At 47.8% G+C, this 12964-nt stretch overlaps 1 protein-coding gene across 6 annotated transcripts in view; it reads left to right on the top strand.

The window, feature by feature from the left end:
- The window catches only part of ABLIM1 (actin binding LIM protein 1), a 303618-nt gene extending 294064 nt beyond the window's left edge, over positions 1–9554 (top strand). For all 6 annotated transcript variants that reach the window (XM_090058516.1, XM_090058515.1, XM_090058519.1 and 3 more), the window contains one exon: positions 1269–9554. In XM_090058516.1, the coding sequence (XP_089914642.1) occupies positions 1269–1382 (114 nt within the window). In that variant the 3' untranslated portion in view covers positions 1383–9554. The remainder of the gene's footprint in view (positions 1–1268) is intronic.
- Positions 9555–12964: the final 3410 nt, after the last annotated feature.

Consider the following 12964-nt stretch of genomic DNA (forward strand, 5'->3'; position numbering starts at 1 on the left):
TAACCTGCAGAAGTTTCTTGCTAACACTTTTCAATTAGTGGTTGACCCACATCTAGAAGAAGGAGGGTTGATGTTGCTGCTTCCAAACAACAATTGCTTGTGAATGCGCATGACAGAGATAGTGAGATAGTTGGAGAGATACCCAGATAGTGGGGTGGCTGTTTTTGCATTTTTTTTAAATTCCAGAAATCTATAGGCATAACTCTGCCCTTTATTACATTCGTGCATCTAGAAGACCTTCCACCCGTTCTCAGCACTTGCTGAGCAAGAAACCTGTCTAGTGCCTAGAAGGAACAGGGGGCTTGGCTCAGGGATATGCAGGGACATCACTCCCTCAAAAGAGGAAGGGAAGCTGAGTTGTTAGGTGCTTTCTCAGGGGTGGGCAGAGGCCAGATCGGGCCCATGGTGGACTCCATTTCCAGCAGCCCCTGCCCATGTTGCAGCAGCTGGTTTCCAGGGAGCCAGGGCACAGCTGCATTCTGCTCTGCCCCAGCTCCGGACCATCCTGCCCCGGCCCCGAAGCAGCTTTCTGCCCAGCTGCATGCCCTGCCAGCACTGGTGGGGCCAGTGTCCTTGGAAACCCTGGCCCTGTGCTGTCACATCCTCCCCCCATTTGTGGGGTCTGCATGGAAGCTGACCGCAGCGACGTGGGCAGGGGCCCCTGGGAAATGGAGTCCAGCCGCTGGCCCGATCCAACATTTTGCCCACCCCTGTGCTTTCTTCTCATGCAGAACATACTCCCTTGGTGCCGCCCACTCTCATGAACCTGGGGACCTCCTTTCCGGAGACTTTTTAAGCACCTTTTGCCTCAGCTTTTCCCTTTGCAAAATGGGGATAGTAGAGTGGCCCCATGAGGGGTTTTGGAAGTTTAACTGATGGGAACCACAGTGGGGAACGAATGGGACTGGAAGAGAGGAGTCCTGGGCTCTCTTCCCACTTCTAAAGATGACCTGGTGGTTAACCTGGAGCAAGGTACAGCCCTTCTCTAATTAAGCCTCATTCTGGGGTTAATGATATAGCAACCTCATTTGTAAAGTGCCTTGAGATACACTGAGGAAAAGCCATGTGGAAGAGTTGAGGCTGGGTCCATCGGTGATGGATCAGAATTTGGATAACTTTTCTGAGCAAGCGTTGTTATTCCAGTAATGAATGCCCCATGACGTCAGGCCCCTCAGATTATCGCCAGAGCTGGCTTGGCCTGTTTGCCAATTTGTCCTCTAGCATCTTCTTAGCTAGAACTGATCCTTGTCTTTTCTTCTTCTCTTCAGCGCCACCTAGCCCCTGAGGTTTTCCAGGAAATATTTGGCATGACGATACAGGAGTTTGACAAGTTACCTCTGTGGAGACGCAACAACATGAAGAAAAAAGCAAAACTCTTTTGAGCTATCCACAGCCGTGTCCCCTTAGCCAACCAACAGCCAATGCATAGGATAACATGCTGTATAGTCTCAACTCCATCTGGAGAGGAGCCACTCCTTCACAAAAAGGGAAAACCTGATAAGGACACTTGCATTCGTAGCGATTGGGCCAACGCGAACACTTGCCAATGGGGGCAGGGGGGAGACATTTCTGTGTTCAGAAAACTCGACAGTAGTTTTCACATGTATAAACTTTTTACATGATGTTGTATAACACAATAGGAAGCTGCTCTTTTCTCCTCCACAATAAGATTCCCTTTATTTTTTTTTTTGTCTATAATACAATGGATTTAATTGCTTCAGCCAGAAAGTGCCCTTAGGATGCTTAGTAAACTCAAGTAGCTGTAATCACTCCAATAATTGAAACGATATATGTATCTATATCTAGATATAGATATAGATATATATGTATGTGTGTGTGTATCTATATATATTCTATAGGTAAGGAGAAATCCTGTATATCCATACAATGACAGAAATCTCTTTTTTTGCACAACTGTTCCTTAATTGGGACTTTTTTCAAATGGCATATTCCTCTTGTGATTCCAACCAGTGAGGCAGGCAGACTGCTCTGTTTTGCTGCATACCAACCAAATTATTGGCAAACAAACTCCCCGCTTGTCCTTGTATATATTTGCTAGGGTATCAGTAGTGAATTGCTGTGTTTGTTGTCTAATCTTCCCTCCTCCACACTTTCTGCTTCAATTAATGCGGCTTGGGCTTAGCCAGTCATTTAAGTAACGGGAATGGTGGAGAAGTAGCAGTTTTCCTGTTGTGTGGTCTGGGGTTTGGGATGGGAATAAGTAAAGTGTTTAAAGAAAAAAAGATTCTTCTCAAATATGCCCTGGTTCACCCCCACTGAATATGGGCCAAATTCCCTGCTAGGAAAAATAACTTCCAGGGAGTTGAAGTGATTGATACCAGCAGAGAATTTGAATCCTGTGCAAGCAGATGCAATTTAACTGCTCTTGTGTGAAAAGATGCAATCTTGCAGCATCTTGTGCCGACATAGATTTTTAGTTAAACCACTGCTGCAGTTGCAGACACGGATGTAGCTGCGCCATAGATGAAGTTAAGTGCTTTCTCTTTGGCTTCTAACAGAATTTCACTTGTGCTTTAAAAGGAGGGTTTGAAATTTTTCTTTCTTTCTTTTGATGCTACAAAGCTTCAGCCTTGGTTATTTATATTTTTATTTTCCTTTTGTGCTTGGCATGGTTTGCAGGGAGGGCAAAGGATGGTTGACCAAGTTACACTCATATAGCTTGCAAGTTTTTCCCACTGTGCTGCAGTCTGTATATAACTGAATGGCTTGGAGAGCAGGCTGTATCCACAGGAGGACGCGAGTACCACATTGATCTATCGCCCTGAATGAATGCTTGGCTGCTGAAAGCTCAACTTCTCCTCTTCCTCGGTGCTTAACTGCCAATGTATAAATGTATTGATAGGTCTCTCCTTTGCTTATGGGTGATTGCCTTTTAGGTTCAGTGCAAGTCTGGTTAGATGAACATCTTGCTGGGGTCGTTTGACCCCAGTGCTCTTTCCTGCCATGGCAGGGGGTCGGACTCGATGATCTGCTCAGGTCCCTTCCGACCCTAGAAACTATGAAACTGTATCAAGGTTTCACTTTTAGGGTTAAGATGTTCCTTTTGGGAGACACCAAACACTTGTGTATTTTTTGTTTCTGGAGACATGAGAAGGCAGTGACCAAGTCTTCCAGATCCTGTAGGAGCTGAGAGATTTGGTATCATTGCACTGAGTTCCCCCACACTGCCTTTAGTCACTTCTCCTGCATCAGGGCAGTGGGCTGATCCTTTTCCATTTCCAGGATAGACCAAATCCTGCTTCCTCTTGCCCAAGACACACTAATGCCACAGCATCAGTGCTGTCCCACTGAAGAAGTCTGGGCTTGAGGGTTCAGTATTTGGGGAGGCTGTGTCAAGGGGTTCACCTATCATGCATGCTCAGGTTAAGGAAATAGTGCAAAGCAGTGGATGAGCTGGTGGGGGTGCTGCTATACAGACCTAGTAGACATTACCTTCGTGGAATAAGTGCGCAGAAGCTTTTGACAGACACTGGGACATTAGCCCAAATTGATGCCTGAGGTAACTCCACCGACTTTGCTGGGGTTTCAGCAAGGATCAGTTCAGCATGTTTTATCCCATATTCCAGAACAAGCATAATAAGTATTTCCAGATTAGTTTGTCAAATTAGTGGGAGTGTTATGGACACTGCAAGATCAGATGCAAACTGGGATTACCAGGAAAAGGAGCAAATAGCTTGTTATTTGGAGTTTAGTTGGGTGGGATTTCTGGAAATGTGGTGTTTATTGCTGGCAGATTTCAAGATTTGTGAGAGGTTGGGGGGGTCATTTCCCAAAATACGTTAGACCCCACATAACAGTGGGGAGGTGCATGTGAGCAACATATTATAAGATCAGGGTGTTGGACATAGGACTAAATTAACCATGTGTTAAAATGGGACAAGGTTTTCCATTCATCTGCTTCTCTACAAACCTGGCCAGGTACACACTCCTATTCCATGGTAAGGAACTCCTCTTTCACTGAGGACTAAGCCAGTATTTCCCAACCCTTTCCAGTCCAAGGCACACTTACATTAATAAAAATTTTCCGCGGCACACCTGTTAAGGCATTCCCCATCCTCATACCTATTGTAGCTCATTGCCATGGCAAAATTGCACAGCACGCCTGTTCATTTCTGACAGCACATCTTTGTGCTGCAGCACACTGGTTAGGAAACACCGGACTAAGTTATTACATCTTCTGCTTAGCACAGGGCAGGAATGTGCACATGGCTGTTACCACTGAGCACCTGATGCGAAGCCCAGTCCTTTTGGCACCATGCTAAGTTCTTCTGCTGTCCTTGCCTTCAGTCATCTTCCCACTTTTACTTTTCACTTCAGGCTGCATTGCTTAGCGTTCCTCTGAGGCCACTCTCCCCCCTTCAAGCTGCAGTCCTCTTGTTAGAAAAACATAAAAGGCTCAGACAAAAGTGACAATTTTTGCCTAATCTGATCACTGAAAGTGCTCTACAGCTGTGACCAAACACAAGCGCGTGGCTGCAGAGCATTTTAAAAGGGCCTGATCCTGCAACAGTCTGAACCCTCATTGCATGAGGGTTCAGATGAAGACGCTGCAAAATGGAGTGCCTTCAATAACTTGTACCTGTGCATGCTGGGCTGACATAGACCAGCCCTGCTCCCAGTGCCGTTTTCAGGCTGGGAGGGAGGGAAGGAAGCAGAGTTTGGTTTGCGGTTTTTAAGCTGAGGTGGGGAGGCTCCAATTCACCTGCCTCACCCTCCACCACCAGCTGGGCAGCTCCCAGAATGAGCTCCCTCTGCTCCCTTTTCCCCCTCCCATTCTGAAAACAGCTCTGGGGCTGGAAGTGGGGTAGGATGTTGCGAGGGGAGAGTGGCTGCAGGCTTACAGCTGCTCTAAACAGCAGCTTAATTCTCCAACCCCCAGAACCCAACAGCAAATGTCTGCTGGGTCCAAGGGATCATTGTAACTCATGGCACTTCCTGCATAGCGCCACGAGTTACAATGGGGAGCTGCTCTTCTGCCTGTACCTGAAGAGAAGCTTAAGTGGGAAAGACATTTGCACAGAACAGAAGAGGGCAATGGAGAAGCTGCTATAATTGTCCTTCGAAGTCACAGCTTGCCCACTCAGTGGCAGTGGTGAATTTTGGTGCTTGAGGGTCTGACATGCTCCAAGACCCAGAAATACATCACTGAGGAGCTCCAGGCTTGTCCACCCTTTGCCACCTTCAAGCATGCCAAAGTCTGAGCAAGGAAGAGCAGCCTCGGTGGGACACCTCCCAGCATCTTCACCAGTAAACATCCAGCTGTGGTGCTGCTAATGTGTAAGGGTGGATGGGTTGTAGGCAGGGCATGCTTGAGCCTGTCTGGCCTAGGACTTGCTGCCACTGCCACTCTTAGTTTTTCCGCTACCAAAAGCATGCCTACAGGATGGGACTTATGGGAGTTGAAGGGAAAGGGGTAAAGGCAAAGTCACAGTAAACTCTGGCATGAGTACAATACAAAGGGGCCTTATGTTACTGTAGCTAAACCTTGCACTACAGCAACCCAAGTCTGCTTCAGCTCTGAATGAGAGCATCTACACAAGGTTTTCAAGTGCTTTACTGTCACTTCTTTAGTTAACTCATTTAACTTTCCTGACTGTCCTCCTGTTGACAAGCCTTCAGAGACCCCTTGCCTTTGAGAAGGAGGGCTGTAGTCACAGGGCACATCTTTTCTCTGGCAAGCAGCGAGTGTTTCAAGCTTTTCTGCTGCAGAAGGAAAGTACCCTCTGCCTGATAAACACAGAAACATGGCCCCAGGGAAAACGTCCTTTGTCATTTGGTGAGTCATTTCCCTAGCACCATTCCAGTGTTGCTTCACTTTTGTGCAACTCCACGTGATCACTTCTTCCTCCAACTTTCCCTTAAGATCTGCTGCTGTTAAATTTGTGTGACTTCCATGGTGTAGAATAAGAGTTGTACAGAGCTTTGTATTAAGTCCCAGAACCTGTAAAACGCTTCAGTTCAGGTTTCACATTAAGCACATGCTGAAGTCTCTCTCTCTTCTGCAAAGCATTTAAGCATGTGCTTAAATCCCATTAAAGCCATTGCCATGGCCAGTCAGTCATTGTAAAAGGCCTTTAAACCAGTTGCGTCTCACTTTTTTATCATGTGATTAATTTGATAAGAATGACGATATGGTCATGGCAAAACATCAAGACGGGCACCTAAGATGCAATTTCAAAATTCCCACTAGTGTATGCAAAGCAGGTGGTTTTCCTTACTTTTTCCTCTTGCTAGTATGTACCTTAGACTTGCCAAAGAAAGATAAGTGATCAATAGGGGGCAAATACCAACTCTCATAATTTCTTATTTGCGTATCCACGTGTATTTTCCGTCTGTCTGAATGCTCCAGTCTTCATGTGTTTTGAGTGCTTAAATATAGAGTCACAGTGCAGAATGTATTAATGTATTAATTAGTGCGAAATTTGGCCAGGGGCAAAATGTTACTTAGAGGGACACTTGCATCATTGTTTATTCACAGAGGAATGCTATGTATATCTTGGCAATGTTCTTTAACCTAGTTGGACCCAGAAATTTGGCTTTTTGTCCTTTCAACAGTCAACTAAAGGGTAGAAAAATATCAGGAGAATTGTCGTAGAAACAATTAGTTGTATATTGGAAGAGGAAGAGATGGCTGGTCCGGTCTCCTTCCTTTAAATTGCTCCTTCTTCCTTCCCCACAAGCTAAAACTTGAAAGTCTGTATGATATCAGTGTAAATGCACTCTTTGCACTGGGTCTTTTCTGCAGACAGTAGAATTAAGCCAGTAGTTAGAAGATTGGATCTGCAAGTTATATCAACTTTTAGCTTTCTAACCAGACACCATTGGCCACTGTGGCTTCAGCCAACTCAAGAAACTGAGCGTAGCTTCCAAACCCCAATCCAGAATGCAGTTTTTGACAGACTTGCTAAACATTACATGCAAATTGAACATTAAGCAAATTGCTTCCTTCTCCAGCCTGCTCAAGGAGTTTCATTACATTGTTCTGTTTTTCTTGGTACCTGACAACTTCATGCCGGTGTCATTTAAAACAGATTTTAGTCATTTCAGAAGTCTGCAAAAATTATCTGACAATAATACACATTTGGTTTCAGTTTCTGGTGAGTAACTGCTTCTTAAACATGGTTTTGTGGTCACTTGTAAACTCAAGTCGGCTGCCGCACGCTGTGAAAGTCAGACTAGAGGACTGATGAGTTGGTTATTGGTCCCAGGTGATGCAGGACATAATTTTGTTGCTTCATTTGTCTTTGCACTCTGCTGAGGCACGTTTTAAAGTTTGTGTTGCTTTGACTCTGAAGCCTTTGCCATCCTCTTGCCATAATAATCACACTTTTCAGAAATTCTTCCTTCAGCCAAACAGCTTAGAGTCCCAGCATGGAGCGAGTCACCAGACCTCTTTTTGTGATGCTTTGGCGAGCTTCAGTTAGATGCATTTTGAAGCAAAATCCCCTTTGGATGCTGCTGCTTCCTTTGAGATCTTTGTGCTGTGGCCAGTATTACAATTCAAGCGTAACTTCACAAAAAAAAAGGTTTTTCAGTCTTAGCAGAAGTACAACATGGATGCCTTAGTCTTGAGGCACTTGGGTTGGCTTCATCCTGGGCTCCCCCCTGGGCTCCCCATAGCTGGGCTTATAATAACTGAAAAAAAAATTGTGGGTCATCATGTCACGTGCTAATCATGCCCGTCGATGTTTTAGGACTGTGAAGTCCCGGGCATGTGTAAATCAGGAGAAACAGGCATGCCTTTGGGAGAAACAATCAAGAAACCGGTAGGGTGAAGCTGTTGTAAAGTCAGACTAGAAGTGGGTGTGTTTCTTCTCTCCTCAGAAAGGCAGGGGCATTCAGCACCAGCAAGGATGGCAACCCAAAGGCCCAGTGACGGGTGGTCCTGTCTCCTCCTGCTCTCATTGACTTTGGTAGAAGGGAAGATGGGAACATTTGGGATTTAGAAGGTCAGTATTGGGTCTTATAGACTGACTGAAATTGGTCTTATTTCTGGCCATCACTTTCTCCCATCCTGATTTCTACCAAAACTCTCTCAGAGGTTTATTTTTTCTGGAAGGAGAAGGTGTTGCAAAGACACAGGTCACATGAAAGTTACTTTACATCCACTGAAAAACATAGCCACAAGACAATCCTGGGACCATGGTCATCTGACCCCACCAGACACAGTTGGGTCTAGATTTGAGGGGTCACTGTTAACCTGAGCAGCCCAACCCGGCACCCGCACTCCAGGGGTCTGCCCAGGGGAGCAAGGACTATGCAGACCCCTGAGGACATGCGGTTTGGTCTTACACCGCAGCAGTCACAGTGAGCACAGAAAAAGCAAGTGAACTGTGCGGTGGCAGGACAATAGGCCTTTCTCCTTTGGCGTGAAAGTACTCCCCAGAGTTGTGGGTCAAAAGGCTCCTCCGTGGGTGGCAGCTGCTGATGGTTTTGTCTTGGGAGTCCTTGCTCTCAGTTTAAATGAGAAGAAAAGCAACATAACGGAAAGATTTTGAGGTTCCAGTTGAAAGACCTCCTGTCAAGAGTCTCTGGTGCCTGCATTTGGCATGGGGGGAAGGAGCATTATCAATTAAATCTCAAGCACAAGTTCGGGAAGTGGGAAAATAATTGGCCACTCCTGTGGTTACCATGAATGACTTCATTGCCCAAAGGGAAATGCAGGTCTGTTAATTACTTCCTAAAAGTGCTCATCCGCATGAAAAAATAATGGGCCTGCTTGCTCCGGGAACCTCATTCTCTGAAGTGAAGGGAGCCCATGTTTGGCTTCGGTAGCAAGCAGTTGTTTCTGCCCTATGGTCTGTTGGCATTACTGCAGTGAGTACAACACGTGGCACTCGGGACCGCTTTAACCTCACAAAGATATTTAAGCCCTAATGCTGTAGGCAGGGACCTATCTTGAATGACCAAACTCACCTAGGTGCTTTTGCAAATCCCAGTAGACGCCTATCTGTGTCCAAACACCTTTGAGCATCCTGTCCTTAGACCCAAACCCATCAGGATCAATGGGAAGTCCCATATTGTCTGCAGCAAGCTTTGGATTGGGTCCTTTGGCATCTGGCTGGATTTCTTCACAGAATAGTGTCTTCCTCGAGCAGCATGTGTTCGTATCACTAACGAACCTGTTCTGTGCCACCGCCATGGCTGTGAGGCACTGACAACCCTGCCTGAAGCGGGTCTTATAGCGGTGGGTTTTTCCCCTGAAGACGAAGCTAATTGTAGACAGCTCTGCTCTGTTTTACTTTGGTAGGGATTTGGGATTTGCTTGGTTTTCCCTTCCCTCCAGAAACCAGACACGGTAGCCTTGGGGAGGGAGGGGGCTCTCTCTCTGAGTCTCTCTGTAAAAGTGAATGGCTGTCTGTCCGTGCACTAGGCCTGCCTGTCAGCGAAACAGAGCAGTCACAGGTTGCTGTTCTGTACAATTAACCATTTCCACTTCCGTCTCGCAAGCAGCACATCGCACTCCTCTGCCATTATAATCTGCATCACTGTTATACTCAAGTCAATGAATAAAGTTCTGTGCTTTATTCTTACTGGGTGGGTGCCAGCTGTTTCATTTATTCATTCACTTCTCGTCTTCACAGAAGCTATAGAACAGGATGTTGAAGGAAAAGAGAGAGCCGGAAGAACTGACCGAGGCAGCTAAGTTGCACAGGACGTTTGCAAACCTGGGGTGGGGCTGATGGTTTCTTGTTAGCCGCTCACTATAAATACATGCATGTACAAATGCTTTCCTTTGCAACTCAAAGGTGCAAAGCCATCAGAAGTGAGAGATTCTTGTGTTATTGTGTATATGCTTGCTTTGTAATTTTCCCGTGTGTGTGTCCAGTTCTGATCTGAGCCTTTGCTCAGCAAGGTAGTTAAGCATGTAAGCCACTCAATGAGCCCCTTCACTTGCTTGAAGGTAGACATCTTTAAATACCACACCCAAGGCAGGACTTCCGTCCGGTCCCATGGACCATCTGTGGAGAAGAGCGTGGAGGTGCAAACGCTGTCCCTGGAAGCAGGCTGCAGGACCGTTCTGCTCATCAAGGTGCCAGGTAGATCCATTTAGCTTTCTGCGAGTGCACTTCAGTGCTTATTCACATAAGATGCAAGGCCCGTAGCAGAGGAGGTGTTGAGGAGTCACAACTTCAGGTGACTTCAGGGACTGCTGCGGGGGGACACAGCATACCAGCACAACCCTGAATCCTTCCCACCATGGGAGGTACCAATAATCGATTGGCTTTCAGGAGACAGCCAAGTGGCTTGCCCTGGAAACACCATGTGGAAAAAAAAAGGCTGAATAATTTGTGCTCGTCTGTTCCCTAGTGCAAACAACAGAGCCTCCATACCACTGCACTTAGTTTTCCTTTTTGAACAGCTCCAGGTCACATACCAGGCCCCTCCGGGCCCAACCCAACCAGCCCCATGGTCCATCTGCACTGAACTGACCTGCACCTTCTGTAGCTTCTGGGCACAGTATGACAGGGCAGCCCGGTGGAAATGTCTGCCCTTGGTATTTCAGGTCAGCCTCTTCACCTCCACAGAGCACTGGAGGGATGAGAAATGGGACAGCACCCCTCAAGAAGTGCAGTGGCTATCCAGCTGCCCCATGGTCTCCTCTGTGGGTAAAGAACAGGGGACCTGATGTAGCACAGCTCTACAAGGAGCCAGGGCAGAGCACATCTCTGTGCTGTGCTGATGGCTCATGCGCCCCCTTCCCACATCCCACCATGTTCTGTCTTCCTTTCCCTGCCCGCTCCTTACACGCCCAGGGACTTTTGCAACCACAGGTTGCCTCCCAGCCCAGAGACAGGCTCCTTCCTATTAGAACTTTCTTCCACCATAACTGCAGGCCTTACATGTATGTAAGACTTGACTCAGGGAGGAGCTGTGTGCCCAGGCTCTCACTAATGGGACAGTGCCCAGCCTACTGCAGCAAACAGGCCCTTCATGAACAGCGCCCCAATGCCAGTCATGTTACAAACCCAAACCAGCAGGAGCAGCACCTTTGCATGTGTCACGGGATGTTTGCGCTAGGATTGGAGAAAGGATCAGTGACGGTCACTAATCCTTTCTCCGACCCTACCACTAAGTCTTCTTCTGCGAGGAAGTTGCCAGACCCCACAGCTCAGGGATAGGGGTGAGGGGTAATAGTGATGCTTGGTCTGCTTGGCTTCCTCAGTTAAGTGAATTAAATGTGTAGGTGGGGCAACAGGAAGTCAGCTGAATTGCTCTGAGTCTTAGGAATAGCACCTAAAGAAAAGATTGAGGCACAGCTTAAGCAAGGTACTTAAAACAGATCTTTATTTGAATACCAAAGAGCCCTCATTGTGTATCCAGATCCCATTGTGCTGTACAAATTATGCACCAAAATATAAGGGCCTCTGCTTTAAGAGCTTGCAGTCTAGCTTTGAGTAGGCCCACAGGCCTCTTCAGTTCAACAGCGCTGCACACGTGCCCAAGCAGCTTGCTTTTCTAGTGACCTTATGTGCCTCTGTCCCCTCCGTTTTGTACCGACATCCTGTGTAGCTACCTCACCACCCTCAGTTGTAATGCTGCTTCTCACTTTCCACCAATCTGCTTTGGTACCATCTCTGCAAAATGAAGGCTTCTTATCCAACCTCAGCATCTTGTGTGGACTCACAGCCATAGCAGTGTGTGCTGGGCTGGTGGTTAACAAGCATCTGTGGCTAAGAAGGAGCAGGGGTGAAAACAGTGGCCTATGGCAGCTGCATGAGGGACCTCTGTAAGAGTAATAACTGCCTGCCAGCTCTTCCTTGGGGGCTCATATGAAGGTGTAGCACTCGCCACCTACGGTCGGACAAGCATGGGCCAGCTCCCTCTGCCTTCCACGTGAGGGGAAAGGTAGAATTAGCAAAGGGCACCTTGCCCAATTCAGCGAGGAGGCCTGGGGTAGGGGGATGGAGGCAGTCCTCAGAGTATTCCCTCTAGCAGGAAGCCAGGTTGTTTGCAAACTGTCCTCCCTTCTCCTGACTCCACAGGGAATGGACGCCATTCCTCAAGGAAGTCTCTTCCTTTGGTGCCTTTCTGCCAGGCAGCATGGTGCCAGGAAGAAGGGGTGTAGCACTATAGAGGCAACACCGTACTCTTTTACATCTGCAGTGGGATTGAGGCCCTGGGTGGCCACGATGCAGCATGGGGGCCAAGCACTTCCTGCCCCACTCCAGCTCTGGGGGGCACCCTCCCTTTTACTTCGCCTGCCATGACTTGATGCAACTGATACTTAGGGAGGCTGCCCCAGGGCCCCAATGTGGGCCTCAGTCTCTCACTCCCTGTTGTCTCAAGTGCATAGCTGGTACCTCGCTCCTCCAACTGAGTTGCAGCCCCCCTGGCCTTATTTGTGCCTCAAAGGACAAGTTGCCTTAGGGGCAATAAATGTGGCCTCCATCCTCCCCTGTAGCCATGCCCATGCCTTGCAAGTGTTATTTGGACACCATCCTGAGCCTTGCTATGGGGACCTCTGCCCTCTTAGGTTTAGTCCACTGTTATTCTGCCCAGAGCGGGAGGCTGACCCTGATGACTCACAAAGTCTCTTCCAGCCTAAACTTCTGTGAATTCTGGCTGCCAGCCTCCGGCCACGACACACTTGTCCCAGCCTGGCTTTCTCAGCCCCTTCTGTATGTTGGGCCCTGGGCCTGCTGAAGTCCCAGGCCTGAGTCAAGGTTACTCTTTTTTTACCTCTCAGCCCCCTGGGGCCCCTAACTCAGGCAAGGCTGCTTATGCAACCCTCAGTCCCCTGGGTCCCCAGGCCAGACCAGGTGGTTCTGATGCTGCTTAGGCCCCTTACAGTCTCTGACCCCTACAGGGCTGTCTGTGGGGTGCCTCTCGGGTGTCCCTGTGGCCTCCGTAGTGCCCCCCATAGCCACAACCGGTCCTCTGGTTCTAACTCAAATGCAGCACAAATACAAGCGACCGCTTTCCACGAAAATCTCCCCCA

Source organism: Crocodylus siamensis, chromosome 7, assembly GCF_052110815.1.
Source record: "Crocodylus siamensis isolate JL-2025a chromosome 7, ASM5211081v1, whole genome shotgun sequence".
NCBI classification, from domain to species: domain Eukaryota; kingdom Metazoa; phylum Chordata; order Crocodylia; family Crocodylidae; genus Crocodylus; species Crocodylus siamensis.